This window comes from Neopelma chrysocephalum, unplaced genomic scaffold, assembly GCF_003984885.1.
Source record: "Neopelma chrysocephalum unplaced genomic scaffold, ASM398488v2 Primary Assembly neopelma1_23, whole genome shotgun sequence".
Classification (NCBI taxonomy): Eukaryota; Metazoa; Chordata; class Aves; order Passeriformes; family Pipridae; genus Neopelma; species Neopelma chrysocephalum.
In genome coordinates this window covers 25,997,875-26,019,069 of record NW_020897691.1, presented here as the reverse complement: position 1 = coordinate 26,019,069, position 21,195 = coordinate 25,997,875, and the positions used below count along the sequence as shown (strand labels likewise).

The 21,195-nt window shown below is 36.7% G+C and overlaps 1 protein-coding gene across 6 annotated transcripts in view; it reads left to right on the top strand.

The window, feature by feature from the left end:
• L3MBTL3 (L3MBTL3, histone methyl-lysine binding protein) overlaps positions 1-21,195 on the top strand; it is an 87,338-nt gene that overhangs the window by 41,285 nt on the left and 24,858 nt on the right. For all 6 annotated transcript variants that reach the window (XM_027691253.1, XM_027691270.1, XM_027691261.1 and 3 more), the window contains 7 exons: positions 175-266; positions 802-953; positions 10,739-10,815; positions 12,217-12,302; positions 14,466-14,576; positions 16,234-16,348; positions 19,585-19,687. In XM_027691253.1, coding sequence (XP_027547054.1) covers positions 175-266; positions 802-953; positions 10,739-10,815; positions 12,217-12,302; positions 14,466-14,576; positions 16,234-16,348; positions 19,585-19,687 — 736 coding nt within the window. The remainder of the gene's footprint in view (positions 1-174; positions 267-801; positions 954-10,738; positions 10,816-12,216; positions 12,303-14,465; positions 14,577-16,233; positions 16,349-19,584; positions 19,688-21,195) is intronic.

Here is a 21,195-nt window from a genome sequence, read left to right as displayed (position 1 = left end):
TCACCAGAGGGAAGTTAGTTGGTACCTGCAAGGCAGGTAAGTGGTAAGGTGCAGTTTTCTTGGGGAGAGACAAAGAGGTGGCTTGTAGCCTGTGCTGCTTGGTGTCTTACTGATACATGCACCTGGTGTCTCATACCTGTCATTTCTTGTCCTTCTTTTATGACCTTCACGTAGGATATAAGGAAGAAGAATTCAGCTGGCCCTCCTACCTGAAGGCATGCAAGGCTCAAGCTGCTCCTAAATCACTGTTTGAAAACCAGAATGCAGTAAGTACTCACTTGTAACTAATGGTGTGGAAAGTTCCTGGTTTGCTCATGTGTGTGGTAGAGACTCATAGCACATTTCAGTGATGGCAGACTTGAGACCTGAAATTTAGGAGAAAAACATTTACAACAAATTCAATAACAATCTCCACTACAGCTGGCCTCTGCAATTCTGATTCATTACTTTTTGACTTATCCGTTTAAACTTCTAGTACATTCTAAAACGATATCTTAAATTAAATTTAAGATGGGTCTTGCGCCATAGTGTTGTGCAACAACCATGGTCTTTCAGAGAGAGTATCTAAGACAGAGTTAAAACTATTGCATTTAATTTTAGCAGCATGTTCAGGATTTTCGTTTTCATAAACCACAGGTCTTTGTGTTTGAGCATCTCTCATGTCAACTAATTAGGCTGCTCCCACTGTTGGGACAGCTAATTGGGAAACTTAGAAATGACATGAATATATTGATTGTGGACACTGGGGAGATTTCTGGATTTATAGTATTTATCTTCAATTAAATGTCTTTCTCTATGTAGACAGTGATCCCATCGGGATTTCGAGTGGGGATGAAGCTGGAAGCTGTAGACAAGAAGAACCCGACTTTCATTTGTGTTGCTACGGTAACAGACATGGTGGACAATCGTTTTCTGGTTCATTTTGACAACTGGGATGAGAGTTACGACTACTGGTATGATGTTTTTGTTTTGTGTCCTAGTGAGACCTATCAGAAATGTGTTAGCTTTGAGCACTGTGATACTTTCCAGACTGTCAAAACAGTTGCCATACCAACTTTTGCTAGATTTGTAATTATGGCCACCAAAGTATGTCTCAGTGGCAGACTGAAGGAATTAAATGTCCTATGTCAAGTTGCATGTAAAAAATGCTGAGATTGTCTTAAATGAATCTTCATGTGTGCTGCTGCATCTGGAGTTGTGGACTGATTTCTTATTTCAGTTACATATTATCTCTGAGGCTGATATTTTCAATGCAGAATATGGACTGTGATAATGTAGTTGCACTTGGAATTAGTTTTACATATAGTTGTAAATTGAAAGAAAGGCTGCATTTATTCATAAGGTTCTTGATTCACTTATGTTGTTGAAACTGAACCTTAGTCATCTTCCGTAAGGCATCAGAATAGTGGCAAAACCTGGTTTTAGTGTTCTGTGTTCTACATTCTGCTGAAAACTGGGATCCTGCTGTCCTGACTTGTGTTAGGGATGACCTTTCTGCATGTTGGATGGTAGAGGGGCTTTGTGTATCGATACAGAAAAGTCAGTGGATGGAGGAGGACATACTAGAAGCATAAAGATAATGGAGTAGATTTAGGCTGTCACAGTGCAGGTTTGTATTTGCACTTGGTTTTTCATTTAGCAGATAATTTAGAGCAATGTAGTATATCTTACAGTCTTTGAAGAGTAACTTCCTGCAGAACAGGTAGAGCATTGTAAGGCTATGTCTGAGGTTCATCAGTGGCAACTTAATTGTATAGCTGAGCCTGTAAAAATAAATGAAGGAAATTTTCTTCATCTGTATTTGATGACTGCTTAGGCACTGTGTCAATGAAAATGGCACAAGGCTATTACATAGCTTCAAAACTTTGTGAGTCCATCTCTTGAAATAATTGTGTGGCCTGCATGACAAATCAACTGTAGTATGACTGCATTATTGAAGCAGTGGTGAACAGGCATTTCAGTGAAGTCAAGAACTGAGATATCTCTATATTGAGATAATAGGGCATATGAGTCAAAGACCAGAAAAATTAGTAATTATTTCCATGAAGAAGTAACCCAGAACATGCATTTCCTCTACAAAGCATCAAGAAACTGGGTACTGGGAAAAGGTATTCTGAATTTCTGATATTTGAACGTTCACTGAAAAGTTATGCCATTAATTAATAAAATGGCAGTTCACAAGGCTTTTAGGGGAAACACAATGCAATATAACTGTAGTTTGTTCAGAGGTGGCATCAGTATCTCTCTAAAATAGTGCACTGTATATAGCAGACATACACTGGATTTCAGGCTTGTTAATGTACCAATGTCAGCAGGAATTTTGTCCACTAATCTTCTCAGGAGAGGGAAAAGCAGTTTTTAAGTACATAACCAGGCTTTACATTTTTGCAGTTATAGTATTTTGAACTGGGTTTTCTGCATTTCATACGTAGAATACGTGAAATAATATCCTCTTAAAGGATGAGGGAAAATTGAAGTGGAAAATCTATAGGTTTTCCTATAGATTTTGAGATAGGTTCCTATAGATTCCTATAGGTTTTGAGAAATTATTGGAGCTGTATTTACACTGAAGTCAAACTTAAGTTTTGATCTTTTGATGAAATTGTAGAACACAAGAAGTAGCAAGAAGATGCTACTGGAAGTACTGTGCATGGAAATTCTGAGTAGTGTGGCCTACCTCTGCATTGATGGGTTTGAGGACAAGAGTGAATAGAGGAAAAAGGAAAGAAAATGGGAGAAAAGAACGGCAAATGAAAGTAGCGGTGGAATGTCCAAACAACCGTGTGTGTGAAAATGCAATCTGAATACGTCCCACTTACATTTTTAATTTTAGATACCAGGTTTGTTGGGGCCTTAAGATATCTTAGATGCATAAATGTCATGTCTATCAACTGCTGTCTGTAACTAACACCAAAAAGATTTTTTGAGATTACCTAGAGCAGAGCCTCACAGTTTCCCTGCACCTGCATATAAATTTCAACCTCAGAATTATAATGAAGGTGAAAAAATGTATTTACTGTATGTTGGTTCTTTTCGAACAAATACCTTTTTTTTCCTCTGTACCTTTTGTGATTTATTTAGAGTAGATTGAACATTTTCATTGAGGTTACAAAAACCCTTCCTGTTCTTGGACTGATTTTACTTCAGGCAACAAAAATCTAACCATCACCTAAGCTTATTTAGGCTTCAGGCTTTCAGCCCGAAGATACTCTTCCTTACTTTTTTTCTGAGCATTAGAAAATACATTATTGGTTGAAAATAAGTAGTCTGGCTAGAATTAGTCTTTACACCAGCTCTTTAATGCATTGTCATGATACTTCCAGTGTATTATAAATTCTATTAAGTTTTCCTTTGGATGGTGGCTTTTAGGTGGAAGAAAAGTGAACAAAATTGTCAAATATAAGACTTTACTTCTGATGCCTGCTCAGCTGGTGCTGCGAAATGAATCTAGGAGCCATAAGCTGGGGTGAGATAAGAAAGGGTTTAATTATGCCAAGGCAATAGATGTTACACGACGCGCCCGCCCGGGCTGTGCCCGAGATGTTACATTTATAACAATATCTGGCCAATCCCAAGTGTGTCCATCCTCGAACTTTTGGCCTGGTCCACCCCCTGACCCGCCTCCTGGAATTGGGTCGGGGGGCTTTTTGGGACCCCCTCTTCATCATTCTTCCTCATCTTCGGGGTACAGAGAGCAGAGTCACCCAGTTCTTTGACTCTGTCCTGCGGTTTAGGCCAAGATATAAGCGTTCTCCAAACAAGACAGGCTTGCCTTGACTAAGAGACTAAACATCTTCTACTGGATATGGGAATAGGGTTGATATGGGGGTATGGAATGGGGTGAGAGGATTAAGGAATGTATAAACTAAAGGGTACTACAGGGAGGAGGGAGAAAGGGTTTCTAAAATCTACTTCTATTACCTATAAAACTTATAAAGTAGAAAAATAAAAAAATCATTATGGGCTTAAGGCATCAATTCTCAAAGGAGAATTTTGACCTATATGACACAAGCCTTCAGGTTGTTTCCATCTGTCCCATCTCTTTTGATGAAACAAGTAATACTTCTTTAAAAACCAGAAGCATTCTCTCTGAATGGAACTTCTGAATTTTCTTATTGGTATTTGAATCTGGAAATAGCATTGGGAATCTTTTGAGTATATCAGAGCTATGAATCAACTGCAGATCCATCCTATATTCCTCGATTCTCTTACATCAGTTTCGCTTACATACAGATCTTTGTTGCCTCAGCTTCCTAATTTTTTTTGTGACCAAATCCAAACACAGACAGAGCTTTTGAAAGAGGTCAAGCTGTGCTAGCTTGTTGCTGCTTGCCCACAGGAGAAGTGGGGCAATGGCCGTTGCTGGACATGCTGCAGCCCAGACCTGCTGTGTCACAGAGCTTTGGCTGCCCTCACTCATCCTTGTCTTGGTTTGAACTTCCCTTGCAGAGAAGGTGGTACAGTCAGCTGGGATCAGCTTACCAGGAATATGATAAAATATGATGGGCTATGTGTCACTCGTTGCTCTGTTCCTGTCTGTCTTGCATAGAAAAATGATTTCTAAAGTGTCTCATGAAAACAAATTAGCTTTTGATTTTCTGATCAGTCTGAGTTTTGGAACATACTGGATTTTGGTGTGAGACTAAGAGCCCAGCCTTGTTCTCCACCATTATTTACTACTTTGCTAACAGCCAAGTCCTTAAAAGTTGTGCTCTGCTTGTTTCATTTTTTAGATAATTAATTTGCTCCACTCTCTCTTTGAAAGGAACAGTCTTTTTAAGGGGTTATATTATGTCAAAAAGAAGGTAAAACAATCTTATAGAACCATGAGTCATGGTGCATGCTTTTAATGATTTAAATAGATAAACCATTATCTGACCCTGAAGCTCTAAAATTTTATGCAAATCACCATGTAGCTGTCTTATCAGACATTAGATAGAAAATATGGTAATTTTGCTATACCACTTCTGGATGCATGCCATAACCTCATGGACCATGTTTTGGGAAGTTGTGACATAAAATAATACCAGTTTTATACTTGCCAGTGATGAAGTATTCTCAATTATGCACTAGATGGGGCTGCAGGATGGGTTTTACATTTTTTTTATGCACAGTTCAATGACTGACATCTCACAATCAAGAACTCGTATGATTCTTGAGGGCATATTGTTATTTATGGGTGTATGGGACGTGTCTGAGTGATTTTTTTTGTAGTTAACATTTGCATTATGGACTGTATCTACATTTAATAAAGTGAAAATCAAAATATCAAAGGGTTTGTTTCCCCAAAAGGGGAAATCATAAATTATTTGAAAACAGAAAATGAGTATGACACATACAGCTTATTTTAAAGGAAATGCTGACTATTTAGTAAAAAAGTCTGTCCAGAGCTTCATGTGGAGACCTATTTTGGAAAATATTTTTCTAAAATAATTGCCTATTAACTTTTTCAACAGCTAGCATTATTATCCATCTCTCTTGATCTAGTTATAATGAGCTGTTTATATAGAACAGATTTTTGGGAAAAATTAACAGGGCTGAAAGTGATCAATAGAAAAATACTAAGTCTTTTTCCATGTGTGAGTCTTCCATTGGGATATGCTATCCTGCTGTGAGTTAAGGACTGTTGAACTGCACACATGTTCCTTTCATGCAAAGTAGTGCATACACCAGGGGGTCATGTTGTCAGCTGCCCTCAATTTTCCTTATTGCAGAACTACTTCCTGGCCTTTTACATTATGTAGCTCTTACCTGCTCTGAGGTTTTTTCTGCAGTTAAGATGTCCATAACTCAGCAAGCTGTCACTTGTTCTGTCCCTCTGCATAGCTCTCTTACAGATTCAGCTGGTGCACTTCCTGCTTTTGGCTCCACTTCAAGCTTCCTGGATTAGCTTCAGTTTCCCATATGGATGATAGATACCTTCTTCTGTCTGCATATTCTCACACAACAGAAAGAATGGTTCACAAGTGGCATGAATTGTGTGGACATTGTAATCTTGTTTTATTAGTCGAGCGTGCATTTGTCACCTCTCCACTGCTTGGCGGAAGGTGGTGTTGGTGCTCTGCTGTGGTCCAGGGTTAGGTAGGTTTGGAGATGCAAAATCCTTTAGCTCCTGCTAGTGTTGGTAACCTTTTCTGGCCTAGCAAGCATCCTCACAATTTGTGGATCATTGTGTTTTATGAAGCGTGTGAGCTGGGTGATCTGCCTTCTGTTTTGGAACAAAGGAAATAAAAAGCTGTGGGATATTACAAATTGATTGTGAAAGGTCAGCGTAGCCCTTAGCATTCCAGTTGACAAGACTTGGGCTTAGTCTGATAGACTGTTGTTTTTCTTCAAAACTAGATGTATGTCCATTTAATAACATACATTAAAGCATAATAGTTCTACTTTAAATTGTGTGTGACTTTTACTGATCTCTACTTTCTGTCATTAAATGAACTGTTAGAAGCTAAAAAGCTATATGGAATCAGTAGATAAGGATGGACTGTATGATCTGTTTTTGCTGGAACAGTTTTGGGTTTTTTTTCCTGAGGCCAGTGGTTACAGAAACTTCATATAGGCTTCTCTGTATTGACTGGGGTTTTGTTTTAAAGCAAATCAAAATTAGTGCATGTTTTCTAGTGATATTGCACAACGATATTGTAGCACATGTTGCTTTGTATTCTGTGTTCACACCCATTGCTGTAATGTCAGAGCATCTTCCAGGAGTGCATCTTTCATTGCTACACACCTTGGTCATTTTCTTCTTGAATCTTAAAGGCAAGAAGTATGTGCAGTGGCATTCACTTTTCAGAATTTTATTAAAATTTGTATTGAAACTATGCTTGAAAAAGCAAACCAAAACAAATGCATTTAGAAGGTTTGTCCTGGTAAGTGTTTTTACATTTCTACCTAGTTATTTTAAGTATAATACTGATAATACCATAGTGGCTCATGAGCGCTGCTCTTGTTCCCAAATTTAACTCAGGAGACTTTTGAAAAGAATTTGTGGACTTTACTCCAAAACATTTTAGGAAGTAAGAGGGTATGCCTTCTCAATGCAAAAGCATACCTTACCCATGTAAAACTCCGACTTGAGAGGGATTGAAGAGAGAAGTGCTGCCCCACAGGCTTGTTAGCTTTTCTTTTTAGCTAATGTAATGAGACTAGAAGAGACCGGAAGGAGCACAAAGCACTCACCTTTTTCCTCTTATTTGTTTGGGGCAAACCATTTCTAGGAGTCGGGTGCTGAGTTTTAACAGTGCAAGATTATCACAAAAGTTCTTTTGCTTCCTTTGCTACTTTTTGTTAATGGCAAGTTCAGTGATGTAGAGAGTACCTGGTGTGATACTATAAATACATACCGCATAGCTTTATGTAGTGTAATAGGAAAAAAAGGTTGATATTCTTGAACTAAGTTGAATCCTTAACTATTGTCAGAGCCATTACAGACTGTATCAAAGGTAGATTTCAAGGTGTCATCTGCTAGGAATTTTCTGTTTGGCATCATTACAAAGAAATACTAGTGGAACTGTTTCATACATATAGCCACAAGATAATTGTATTACCTTGGCCAGTAGTTTTCATCATTAGTGTTTGACTCTGTTTAGGTAGAAGGCTAGAGAAGTCGTTGTTGTGAGACAACGTTCTGAGACACCCAACTTGCATTTCTGTTGTTTAAGTATATCCATACTGAATTTTAGACGTCATGTAAAAGTAGTTTTCAGAAAAAAAAAAAGGTGTTATTCCATGTATTTCTCCTTTGTTTTTCTTTTATGCAACCTAGGTTTAAAACTCTAATGTGGTAATAGCCCAGCATTCAGTCTGCAGTCTTTTCTGTGCTGTGTTTCCTTTTGCAATCCTTAAAATAGGTTTGTGTTCAAGATCTGCAAACCTCACATTTTGATCTGAGCCTTAAGATGATAGAGTGCCTGATAGTTTACCTTTAACTTCTTTTTCTGTCATGCATGGTGCATTGCATCCTCTTAGGTATTGCAGATTATCAGCATGTGATATTTTAAAAACACATAAATTAGTATTGCTAATTAAGGGAACTTAATTTAAACTTCCAGTGTGCTAATACTTTCTGGGTAGATACAGATAATGCTTATAACACTCAGAGAGAGCAGATCCACACTGTTCAGATATTTCGCCTTAGTAACTCTTGGGTTGAGGGGAAGTGGAGAGAATACCTGTTATTTTCTGGCCTAATGATGGAGACTGACTTCAGAGAGGGATTAAATAGAAACTGGATCGTGAGTGTTTAGGTATTTTATGCAATTATTATTGTATATGAAGTAGTGTCTTCATGCCTGGGTACTGTCTGCTTCTCTTCTTTTCTCATTAAATATTTGAGAAGTGTTTGGAAAACAGCAGGAGGGGGAGATGGTGTTTCAGTCTAGACCACTGCTTGGCTACTTAAGGTTGGTTTCATGATCCTTCTCTGGGGAACCAGGAATGAAGGACTTAGCTACTTCAACATACTCAGGCTTCGGATTGTTGGTCTCAATGGGTCCTTTTAGTGAGTGGGACATTGAGCTCGTGATCACTAGAGAGGTGAAAATGCTGATGGGGTTCTCCAGAAGAGAGAGAGGAGGTGTAGATGGAAATATTTAAGGTCAGCTACTGAAACACCTTTAGGCTTAGAAAATAATGTGATGCCTGCTCAGCTGGTGCTAAGAAAAAATCTAGGAGCCATTAATTGAGGGTGAGATAAGGAAAGGGTTTAATTGTGCCAAGGCAATTGATGGTACACAACGCGTGCGCAGGCTGTACCTGAGATGTTAGATTTTATAACAATATCTGTCCAATCCCAAGTGTGCCCAGCCCGTAACTTTTGGCCTGATCCACCCCCTGGTCCACCCCCTGAAATTGGGTCTGGGGTGCATTTTGGGACCCTCTCTTCATCAACCTTCATCATCTTCGGGGTACAAAGAGCACCAAGTTACCCAGTTCTTGACTCTGTGCTGTGGTTTAGGCCAAGATACAAGTGTTCCCCAAACAGAACAGGCCTTGCCTTGACAAGAGACTAAACATCTTCTACTGGATACAGGGGTAGGGCTGATATAGGGAGCATGGAATGGGGTAAGAGGGTTAAGGAATGTGTAAACTAAGGGGTGCTACAGGGAAGAGGGATAAGGGGCTACTTTTAAAATCTACTTCTATTACTTATAAAACTTTACAAAAATTAGAAAAATAAAAACTAATAGGGGCTTAAGGCATCAAGTGAAAGAGAGAGAGAGTGCTCTGTAATATGGAATTTATCTAACTAAAGAAGAAATTAGGTGGGGCAGGCTCCTCAGAGAAGCGAGTCCTTAAGGGCAGATCTGCAGGGGCAAATAGTATGTTTGCACAGCATAGAACAGTGCCATCCAGAATAATGCTAGCTTTTTGTGTCAGCATCATGTTTCTTAGTCATCCTGACTACATAAGTACTGCGTACTTCATTAAAAAAGCATGGTTAATTGTTTGACCAACTCAAAAACAATCATTAAGTATCAGTGCAGACATAGGGATGATGCATGTTTTACAGCAGAGTCTGATAGCTTTTTGCTTTTCTTGTAGATCAGTCTGTCTTTTTGCCATTCCTAATAATATTTAGTAGTAATATAATAATTATAGTATATACATTATATATTATATACACTGTGTGTTCTATTGTGCAAAATGTATTGTTATGAAATAATATAACAAAATGTAGTATTATATGTAGAACTATACATTCATAATATCACAAAAGGCTTAAATGGGTTTACTCTCATCTACTTTTATATAAATTATTTTTTTCCAGTGTATGTCTTTTTTTGCTTTTGTAAGAGAACTTGATAGCCAGCACCCAACTTTCTTCTACACGCAGTGTAACTGACTCAGTGAGCACAGTGAGAGCAATCTCTCCTTGCTTCAGACAGATGCCAACACACCAAGTGTAACTCACTCTGCCTCTGTTAGTATTCTGTGGTTCTTGTGGCATGCCACAGGCAACAGCACTAATACAAACTATGATGCGCTTGACAGAAAATATGGGACGTGGTTAACCCCTTAAGTAAAAGAGTTTGATCAGTGTTTTTAGAGCAGTTTGCAGTCTTGGATCGTGGATTAGTTCTGGATTCTTTCATGCAGTTTGGGACCTAAAATGCTTTTTTTTTTCCTGACAGTTTTTTTTCAGACTTTGCTTATGTGCTGCTGGGTTACAATAACTTGTTTATAGCTCCATTTAAACCACTCAGAATACAATTTTGAATTTTTGCTTGTTATTGACATGCATTGCAATTATGTGTGATTTTCTCCTCTGTCTTCAGGTACAACTTGGATCATTAATCAAGATATTTATGCTTTTGGTTTAAAGTTTTGGTCTTAGTATTGCAGGACTCCATCTGTCTTGGATGGGGATTACTGTGTTCTTGCAACCAGTCAACATGATTCTACCAAGAGTCTCTATATGTGAATTTTTCGGGTCCAGCATTATAACTTCTCAATGGAAATCTACCACAGACTTAAAGGACTTGATTTTTTGATCTTCCAGTGAAATTGTAAATAAAGCCTAATGCTTGTATAAGTGATAACAACTCTGTGTTAAATGTGTTCATATCTGCAGGTTATGTTTGCAGTTTAAGAAGTTATGTTTGCAGTTTTAAGTGTAAGTTGAAGGTGTCATGGGTTGTTTGGAATTTAAGTCTCTCTTGTATGTCTAGTTTTGAAAGCATAATAAGATGTCTGAAGAACTGCGTTATCATGCCCTATTTTTCTCCCCCTCCTCCAGGTGTGAGGCAGCTAGCCCACATATTCATCCTGTTGGATGGTGTAAAGAACATAAAAGAACTCTCATCACCCCGCCAGGTTTGTATCTTATTACATATCTGAAAGATTTAAGGAGGTTATAATCAGGTTTAACATCATTAAAACTTATAATAATCTTACTGTTACCTCTCCTGAATTTTTTCTTTCTGCAATTAAGAATTAATATTTGTAGAGTTGTAAATTTTTTTTTAACAGGACATAATATATTGAAAGTAGAAGTGTAACTGATGTTAGGTGTTAAGGATGCAAATGTATACTGCTTTAGTAGAGATGTCTATCCACAAAAGATATCCCTTGAAATCTGAATAAGTTTTTGGCTGACTCTATACACTTATTGTTAAGACTCACATTCTAAAAATGCTGATAAAGCAAATTCCAGGTGTGTGAGATCATTGCATAAGAAAAACGTGTTCATGCAAACTGAATATGCAAGGTAACAGATTGATGAGAAAATTGCCCTACATGGTCAAGGATGATCAAGGAATCAAACTTGTAAGGGTCTTTAGAAGGGAGGAAAACACTGAGAGAGACAATACAGAAGAATGGAAGTGTATTCATTAGAATGAAACTTGAGACCACCACTGTTTTCCAGGACTGTTGTGTCCAGCTAGATGATCTAAATAACCCTTAACCGGCATCTGTGGTCTGAGACCATGGAAAATTTTACTTGGTTAAACCCAACTTTGGCAGAAATTCTAATAGCCAGCAATCTTGAAAAGTTATAAGCAGCCTGTCTGTCAGGAGGTTAATTGCAGCCTATTATTCAGCTAAATCCCTTGTAAAACAAATTCAAATAGGTTTTGTTCTCTTCTAGATTACTAATCATAATGTGTAAACTTCAAGTTAAACTTTTGGTGCAGACTAAAGGTGAAGGACAGGCCCTGCTGAGATATCTTTGTGTTTCTTGCATAAAGTGTTTATAAACACGACACTTGCTGAAAAAGGCAACATCTTCTGTAGATTAGTCTTATCATAAAGGTCCAGGGTATTTATTTCTTTAGAAATTTAGTTAAAAAGAGCTCACTAAAAGAGTAACAAGTAGTAAGGTGTGCTCAGCTGTAGTACAAACTTAGCACTGCTTAGATTGTGCTTGCCAGTGGATGACTGTTTATTACTTGAATGAATTTGTTTAATTAAATGACAGATTTTTCCAGTTCACATTATTTATATTACTGAGGGAATCAGAGAATATTCCCATATCCAAAGCAATTGTGTACAATAGCTTCTCAGTATTGTGTATTAGAAGGCTGTTGGCTTTTTTGACCTGTATGGTGAATGTCTCCAAGACACTGTAGAAGAGCCTATCTTGTAATTATTTTGTAAGTCCAAAGCATAAATCAGAACAGTATTATAAAAGTGCTAGGCACTCTGTAAATTAGACATTAACTTTATTTTTTTGCACTGCTATGTTTAATTTTGGTCACATTTCTTCTGTGCCAGATTATCCACATGCTAAGCATTTTTCTTGGGAGAAGTATTTGGAAGAAACCAGTTCATTACCTGCACCTGCAAGGGCTTTTAAAGTGGTGAGAAAATGCTTATATTTTTTTAAGTTCATGTAATTAAGTACTTTAAGAAGAAAATACATATAGGGTATTCCTGTGTTTCCAAATGTGTCCAGTTAATTAGTTGCATAATAGGTGGTTTATTTTTATGCAAGTTTGCAGTTCACTATTAGAAATCGGATTATTATAAATCACTATTACTTTATTATTTTAATTATTGTAAATGAGATTAAATGCTACAAATATATTACTAATGAATGTAATTTGCTATGGAAAATTACTACCTACTTATTAGAAATAATGAGAGAGCTGCTGAGTCATGATAACATGTTTTGAAGATATATATTTTTATCTGTACATTTTATATAGTGCAATAAATACAATGTAAAAATGATTGTAAGAGATTAGTCTGCTTGTCCATCTAGTCCGCTGCCTTGGGCAGTAACCAAGAGAGAGCTTGTATTTAACACCATTTAGTAGACTTTTTCTTCTACAAGCTTGCAGCTAAGGCCCATGGGCAGGGTCCACAGGCAGCTTTCCCAGCTTAGCTATGGTGCTTGTGGGCAACATCCTTTTCCTTTATCTTTGTTCTTGCTAGTTTCTTTTGGTGACAGCCGTCTTTTTTGAGCTCTTAAGATTTCAGTGATGGTCACTAATGCAGAAAGGAATCATAAAATCATAGAATGGCTTAGTTTGTAAGGAACCTTAAAGATCATATAGTTCCAAGCCCCCTACTGTAGGCAGGGACAACTGTCACTAGACCAGGTTTCTCAGAACTCCATCCAACCTGACCTTGAACACCTCCAGAAATCAGGCATCCAGAACTTCTCTTGAGCAACCTGTTCAAGTGTCTCACCACCCTCACAGTAAAGAATTTCTTCCTCATATGTAATCTAAACTTACTCTCAGTAGTTTGTATACATTCCCCCTTGCCCTATCACTACATGCTCTTGTAAAAAAATCTCTCCATCTTTCTTGTAGGTTCCCTTCAGGTACTGGAAGGTTGCAATTAGGTCACCCCCAAACTGTTGTCTTTTCCAGGCTGAACAAACCCAATTCTCTCAGCCTTTCCTCGTAGGAGAGATGCTCCATCCCTCTAATCATCCTGGATTGATGTTGGGAAACCAGTGTCAGATGGCTGGTAGCTCCCAGCCCCTTGTCTCACAGCATACTAAAGCACATTTGCCTCAGCTTTTCAGATGAAGGACACTAATTCTGAATAACACTTCACTAAGAGCGGCTGGATTAACAAAAGCAAAACTGTGGTATTTATTGTGGTTCCTGGGGTCAGCAGAATACCAGAGTTTATTAATAGCCTGCAGTTTATCACCCCAAGGTGCATCTGGCTTAATAACATTCCTTAATCTTACATTCTCAGCAAGAATACCCTGAGCAAGGACTAGGAAGGTATTTAGTTATATCTGAGATAATAACATGGTTTTATATTGTATTATGGGCAAAAATTGAGTTCTTAAGCTGCAGATGAAGAAAAAACACCAACGGTCTGGAAAGTCCCAGAGGGACAGATATTTTCCTAGAAAACTAGAATAAAAACCTTAACATCTTGTGCATGTTCCTTTAAAATGGAAATAATTTTGCTTTAGCTTTCATAGCTGTAGATGAGAAAGATAAAATCTGATACTCCTACCAAAGACACCATTTTTGCCAAAATAATATTAAAAAAACTAGTGTTTGGTCCTGTTTGTTCTGAGTATTTACTGTTATACTATGAATTAGTTATGTTTTCAGTATGAATCTGAAAAAATTTGATTCATGAAACAAAAACACATACTAAAGAGCACAACTATGTTTCCTGTAGATAATTTCATAAAGGTTTCAGGCTGCTAGTATGTAATCTTTATTAAATACTGCACTGAAACTGTTGGCCGAAGTCTCTAGGGAATTTAGGGAAAAAACTGATTGAAAATAAAGATTCCCCCTTGCTTGCTTAGATGGCTTGAATCCAGCCCATTCCAGGAGAACCTGGAATTCCAAAGTAATAAATTTATTTTGCTAGTTTAATGACATTGGTTTGAATTATGTTTTTATACTTAAATTTTTTGTAGAGGGAGGGCAGATTTGAGAAAATAAGGGCAGAAAGTTTTTGATGGATTTTATGTATTTTACAACTACAGGAGATTTTTGAGGTTTTGTTCTGTTTCATATAATATTTTTCTTTTCTAGAAACCTTCTCATAGCTTTCAGAAAAACATGAAACTTGAAGTGGTTGACAGGAGAAATCCAGTATTTATCAGAGTAGCAACCATTGTAGATACTGATGACTACAGAATAAAAGTAAGTTTCTCTGTCTTATTTTACTATCCTGCTTAACTGACTTTGTACAATTCAAATCCTATAGTTGTAAAATTAACCATGGGAAGGAATGAGTCACATTGCTCTCTACTGCTAATCTTTGCTCATGCTTTTCACTGATTAATATTCATATAATTCCTTCAGAAAGGGGTTTATTATTGTCCTCTTAGTTACTTGTGTTGAGGTAAGTAATTAGAGGGCAGAGTTGAATATGTTGGAAAATTGCTGTGGGAATAGTTGATAGAAGACAATTGTCTATTTTATCAAGAAATGTGATTATTTAATATCAAGTGTCAAAGGGCTGCTTGGATATTTGTATTATGTAAAATAAAATTGTATTATATAAAATATAGAATATTTGGTCTAGGTTAATTGAATCTGTCTCTATAAACTTCCAAAGGGAGAAGAGAGATATATATGTGAGATATGATAGAAATAGCCCTGATGTCTTGTGCTTTGTCAGTGATTTCTGAAATTCTGATGTTTTTTATTAATTATGGACTTTAGGTTGGATAAATCAAAGTTAATGTGTTTTTAATGTATTTTGCAGAAGTTGTATACTTTAATTAATTTTCTTTTATTGTACAAAACCAGTTTAAACTCTGAAGACCTTAACTGTTGGGAGGGCTAGCATATACCAGATATCCAGTTAGATAGGAATGAAGGGTATATATGTGTGCAGTTTGTACAAATTTATTAGGCATACCTGTTATTTCAAGTAGGAAATGCAGCTGATTTTCACTTCGAATCATTTGAATTAACTGGTGGTAGGGAGTCATCAGAACTAGTATCTTCACACCTACACATTTTCTACCTTAACTTTAAGTTGGTGATGGAAAAAAAAAACCAAAACAACCCCACCAAAACAAAAAAAAAAAACACTCTCCAGTCTAATTTATTACATGACAGAATTTGTAACTTCTAGGGTAGTAAGTTAACTGTGTAGCATATGTTGAAAGAGCTCTGTATGTATCTGTGTGTACGTGCATCCACACATGCATGCATAAGAGATCTGAGCTATTTACTATGACAGAGGTCGTGTAAGATTTGAAGATATTTAGCTTTCGCATGAAAAAAAATGTGTGTATAACCCATACTGGTGTTTTTCTGGGAAGTCACATCCTTCGTTTTCTCTTCAGTTTCAACTCTGTATCATATGTAGTCTGATTTTAATAATACTGTTACTTGTATGATGGGGGGGAGTTGGTTTTTATAGATAAATGCCATTTTTTTAGTCCTTTGCTTACTGCTCTGCTGTTCTTAAATCCTGTTCAAACAGGAGATTAAAAAACGTTTGGATTTTTGTTTGGTGTTTTTTTTGAGAGATGAAAAGGGCAGAAATTCATGTTTAATTTAAGTATTAATGTAAGAACTAATGTGAGAACTGCTTTATTCCTGGGATTTGAGCTTGATAATGCAGTAAACAACAATATGACATATGGTTGTTTACTACCTTTACTTTAGTGAGAGTATGCCTGGATCCCGAATGTAGTGTACACGTATTTTCTCTGTAACTTAAATAGTTCTCTGAAAGTGATTTCTCTAATGGACATGTCATTTCTAGAGATTACTTATGTAAACTGATTTTATGAAGAATATTCCTGATCTAAAATGTATTATTCTCCTTTTTGTATTTTAGGTTCATTTTGATGGCTGGGATAATATTTATGATTATTGGACTGATGTAGATAGCCCTGATATCCATCCTGCAGGCTGGTGTGCAAAAACTGGACACCCTCTTCAGCCCCCTCTTAGTAAGAGAAACACACTGTAATATTATGATGGTAAAAGGCATGTGTACTGTGCTGTCTTTTTCCCTGTCAGTGCCATCCAAGGAAGAGAAGCAACTAGGATATGCAAAATAATGTAAATGTGTCATTTAGTTAAAAATCAACAGTCAGTAATTAATCACTTTTTTGTAGATAGCTCTATTGACCCTTACTGTAATGGAAATACAATGTTTCTTGGTATGCAAGAACCACAGTCAAAACCTGAAGTAATGTTAAAGATCTGTTTTTTAAAATCCTGGCCCTCTTGCAGCCAGTCATGAAACTGCTGTGGTACTCAGTAGGGATAGGGTATCACTCTTAAGATCCTTTGTGTCCTTTGTTCACATCCTCTTGATGGTTAGTGGACTTCTGGCTCCAAGAGTGCAGACTGCATTGAGAATGCACTCCTTTCAAATGCTGTGAGAAATCCTCAAAAGCAGCTAACTTGCTTTTCTTCTTCAACTGAGCAAAGAGGGATTAATGATGCCTGTGTTAAAAATAAATTGTAACAGAAGCTTCGTACCAGTAATAACGCTGTATTTACCACCTTGCTCTCTGTGGGGATTTTTTTTTTACTTGTTGAAGAAGTGGGAGATACATGATAAATGAGAGTGAAGGTTAAAGGAAGAAGAGGCTTTTGTAGTAAATATATCCCTGCCTATGCCACTGTGTTTCTAGGTAACAGCAGTGAAATCACTTTAGACAAACTTTGAACAGGTGATTTTTTAAGTGAGTGCTCTTCTCTGAGGTTGTTTTATATAGTGACTCTGAGGTAAAGTTTGCACAAGTGCTGAGCATTCACAGCTGTAACGAAAAGAACTGTACAGAAAGAACAGTACTTGGAAAATAAGAAATGCTGAGCAATGCCAAGTACTCTGAAAAAATTAAATGTGAAATAACTGGGATAAGTCACGCACAGACTGTGTGAATGTATTACCTGAAAATCATAGTACCTCAATTCAGTGTCTGTAAAATGTCAAGAAGAAATAATTCCTATCCAGAGTGTGATCAGAGTATATTCATTACTTTTCTGAGCACTCCAACAGTGCAGTGATGACTGCCTGTTAGGAAGTTAATCATTCTGCCTTCAGAGCCTGAATAGAGTGCTGTAAATGCCAGAGCACAAAGTGAGTAATGAGGAGAAGATAGGGTGCTGCATATCTGCTTCTTAATCTGAGATGTTTGTCCTGTTTGTTGAATGAACAGCCCAATAGGAAAAGTAGTCTATGGCCACATAAATAAAAATTGTATCATATGGCAAAAGAGCTGAATAAGGTTGCAGCATTTCTATTACCTAACACTGCAAAAATAAAAATCAAAATCTTAGCCTAGGTGGGAATATAAAATATATAAATTGATTTTTTTTGGAGACATTAAAAGAAGCAAGGTATAGATGTCCATCACATACATGTCATCTCCTCTAAGTGATGGCTTAGGAGGCACTCTTCATCTCTTTTAGGAGGTAACTGGTAGAATTGACTTTTTGCTAGGCTACAAAAATGAAGATGGATAATGTGACAGGAGAGAAAGTTGACTGCCCATTAAGTAGAAAAAATAAGCTACGCAAACACTAATGAAATAGGATGATTGCTGAATAATATAGTCTTCCAACAATATGACTTTGTATTATTACCGTATAGAATATTATAAAAATATTAATATTGTTTCCAAGTAAGTTAAAGTTACCAGACTTGTGAAAGAGTTTCGTAAGAAGGGAAGAAAATATTTTGCAAGATAGTATTTTTGCCTCAGTCAGTATGATAGTCCTTTTACCAATGAGGTCCAGGTCTGTCTATAATACTAGAAGCGTTTTGTGTGAACTCTGTGCAATGTTAGCAGTATTATTCTAGAGCAGTTACCAGTATTTATGTATCCATAGTCTTTTCAGGTGTAATGTTGTCATGATGGATTATGTCTTTTTTGATAGCAGTTAGGGACTTAAAATCACCAATACATGGCTCTTAATATTGTTTCACAGTGATGCAAACAGCAGCTTCTTGTGTAAACAGGGACAACCAGTTGCAGTTCTTTTAAATTACATTTTTAAAGAGTTTAAATTTTTTAAGTGAAGATAGAACATTTATAGGGAGCTAGTTTTTGCAAAACCAGAACATCAGTGAGGCAGGACTTCCCTTTACAAAAGCATCCCTATTGAAATAACTCTTTCTCTGAGTCCACTTACTTGTTACATCTTAAGCATCAATTTTCTCTTAAAGGTACAAGAGGTAAAATCTCTGTTCTCTCATACATTACACTATTTAAAGGCTATAAAAGTCGCTGAACTTCAGTATAGTTGTAGTGTTGCAACATTTGCATAGCTTGAACATTTGGTAAAAAACCCTTTTGGACTGTTCTAATTATATATAATAATTCTCTCTTTCATTATCCATTTGGGAGCAAGAATCTATCTTTCATCTAAAAAAATTTATGTAAATAGACCTTTTCATATCTGTATTGTTGTCTGTAGAGGGAGATACAGGTTCATGTACTTTTCGAGTAAAACCAGTACTGGAGAGGGGCAGTGCATGCTTGCAGATGTGCAGCACATGTTCTCAGTTTCATGTACTGGAGTATGTCTGTCTCTCACTTGCTATGAAGCTATGGGTTGTATACTACGTTTGCTTGAGTGTCAAAGACAGTTTTGACAGGTACATGCTTTAATGTTTCTGCAGGCATCATTGTTACAGGTTGATGAAAATCAGATAGACACATAAATTCAGATAACCAAAAATGTCAATCTCCTGATGGCTCTTTCTTTTTAGTAGTATTTTCAGCCTTTGTTTTCACATCTTGTTCACTGGAAAACTTTAACTAAAAAATGTATGAGGTCAGTACCCATTATAAAGACATCCCTGTCTTCAGGAACAAGGATAGAGTAACTTATTTCTTTTGTGCTCTTGAAAAACAATGAAATTCCAACTAAATGTAGTTAGTAGAAGAGGAATTTAATGTCATGCAGTTCCTCCAAGATTTGCGTTCTTTATATAGATGTAGTTCTCTATGATCATAGAGATTTACTCACACAGAATAAAATCATTCTTCTAGTGAATTAGATTGTTCGAATCTCCATCATGCTTTTGCAGAATGCATTATTAAAGTACTTCTGTTTACTTACTACTTCATGTTTACTACGATGTGCTGGTATTTCTGCATATTTATGTAGCTTTTAAATATTAAATAACTTTTTTAAAATCTCATTTGTAATTTCACCTGACATGCAGGTCCCTTGGAATTGGTGGAAGCTTTAGAGCATGGAGGATGTCCCACAGCAGGATGTAAGGGAGTTGGACACATTAAAAGAGCAAGACATATTGGCCATCATAGGTATGTTCTGTGAAACTCATTTTATTCTTTCAATTGAGGGATGTGTGCAGATGGTTTTTTTAAAATTGTTGTTCACAAGAAAACAGATCCAAGCTGGAAAGAATAAGGAAATCTTGTAAACCTAAATATGCCATGATTTCAGTTGCCATGGTGAGCATGCTGAAATAAACATTAGCAATCTGTAACTTCGTTTCACCAGGATGAAACGTGCTGAGATGAGGTGTGTTGTACATTACTTTTTGTCACAATTGGTAGATTCAGTTACTCTCCATTTTGTTCCTATGAGGATTCCTTGTCTTGCTGTCCAGATTGCAAATATTACACAGATATGTATAAAGCAATAACTTTTGAACTTTTTTAAATAAGAGGCCACTGATTTTATTATGGCTTGGATGTATTTGTTCTGCTTGGTTTGTAGGGGTAAGGATTTGCTTGCTGGCTTGTAAAAATGCTAGAAAGGAAATTCCAATTGACGTGTTCCCAAATGACAGCTTGCTGCTTGTACCTGGTGTTTCTAAAGACACTCGAACACCTTCTCAAGTATAATACAGAAATGTGGACATCCAATCCTAGAGAGGAGTTGACATAGGAAAAGCAGTAGCATGGGATAATGGAATGGAGGGACAGAGACAACAACAGAGTAAATGGGAAATATTTACCAAGTGAAACTTTAATTATTTAAAAAATATTTAGTGTGAGGTGATTCCTGAATATGTCAGTAATGGATACACTGGTAATATTGTATGTTGAGAATTAAGTGTCATAAATATTTTTAAAATAATATTACATTTTTGCAAAGTAGAGCTTCCAGAAGTTTTCTTTTAATTTTTCCATTACACAGTCATAGGATTCTCAAATGTCATACCACTTTGTTCTTTCTCCTCTCGTATGTTTAGGGGATTGCTCTTTGGTTATTTGTCTATTCGTGTTCTTAAAGTATCTTTTTAAACTCCTATGATCCAAAAGTTAGGTCTGCAATCTTTTAATCTTTGATGAGAGAATTATGTCCTGTTGACTAGAATTACACTACAAGGTTTTGATGGTATATCAGCACTGACTGAAGTCCTAATTAATCCCTAACAGAGATACCCAGGCAGCAAAACCCACGTTTGGTGCGTGAAAGGCATCTTCTGTTGCAAGTTCTTCCCTATCTACAGCAGAAGCATGGTATTTGTGCTGTTAGGAGGCAAAAGAGCTCCTGATGCTAGGACAGGCTTTGTCCCCAGGAAGGGACAAAGCTAGGTTAGCTCCAGTGACAGAACTTCTGTCAGTATGAACTGTGGTGAAGTTGTCATGACACAGTCTGCCACATCATTGTGTTTCAGGCTGTTCTCAACCTATTCCTGTTGTATTTTTCTGTCCATGTTATTTTTCTTTGGTTTTTTTCCCAGTTTTAATATCTTTCTTTTATTTCACACAATAACTAGAATAACTCCTTAGACAACTAAGTCAGTCCTTAAGAGGTTACCATCTTTCAGCTATCATGTGGTAACCTACTGCATTCATGT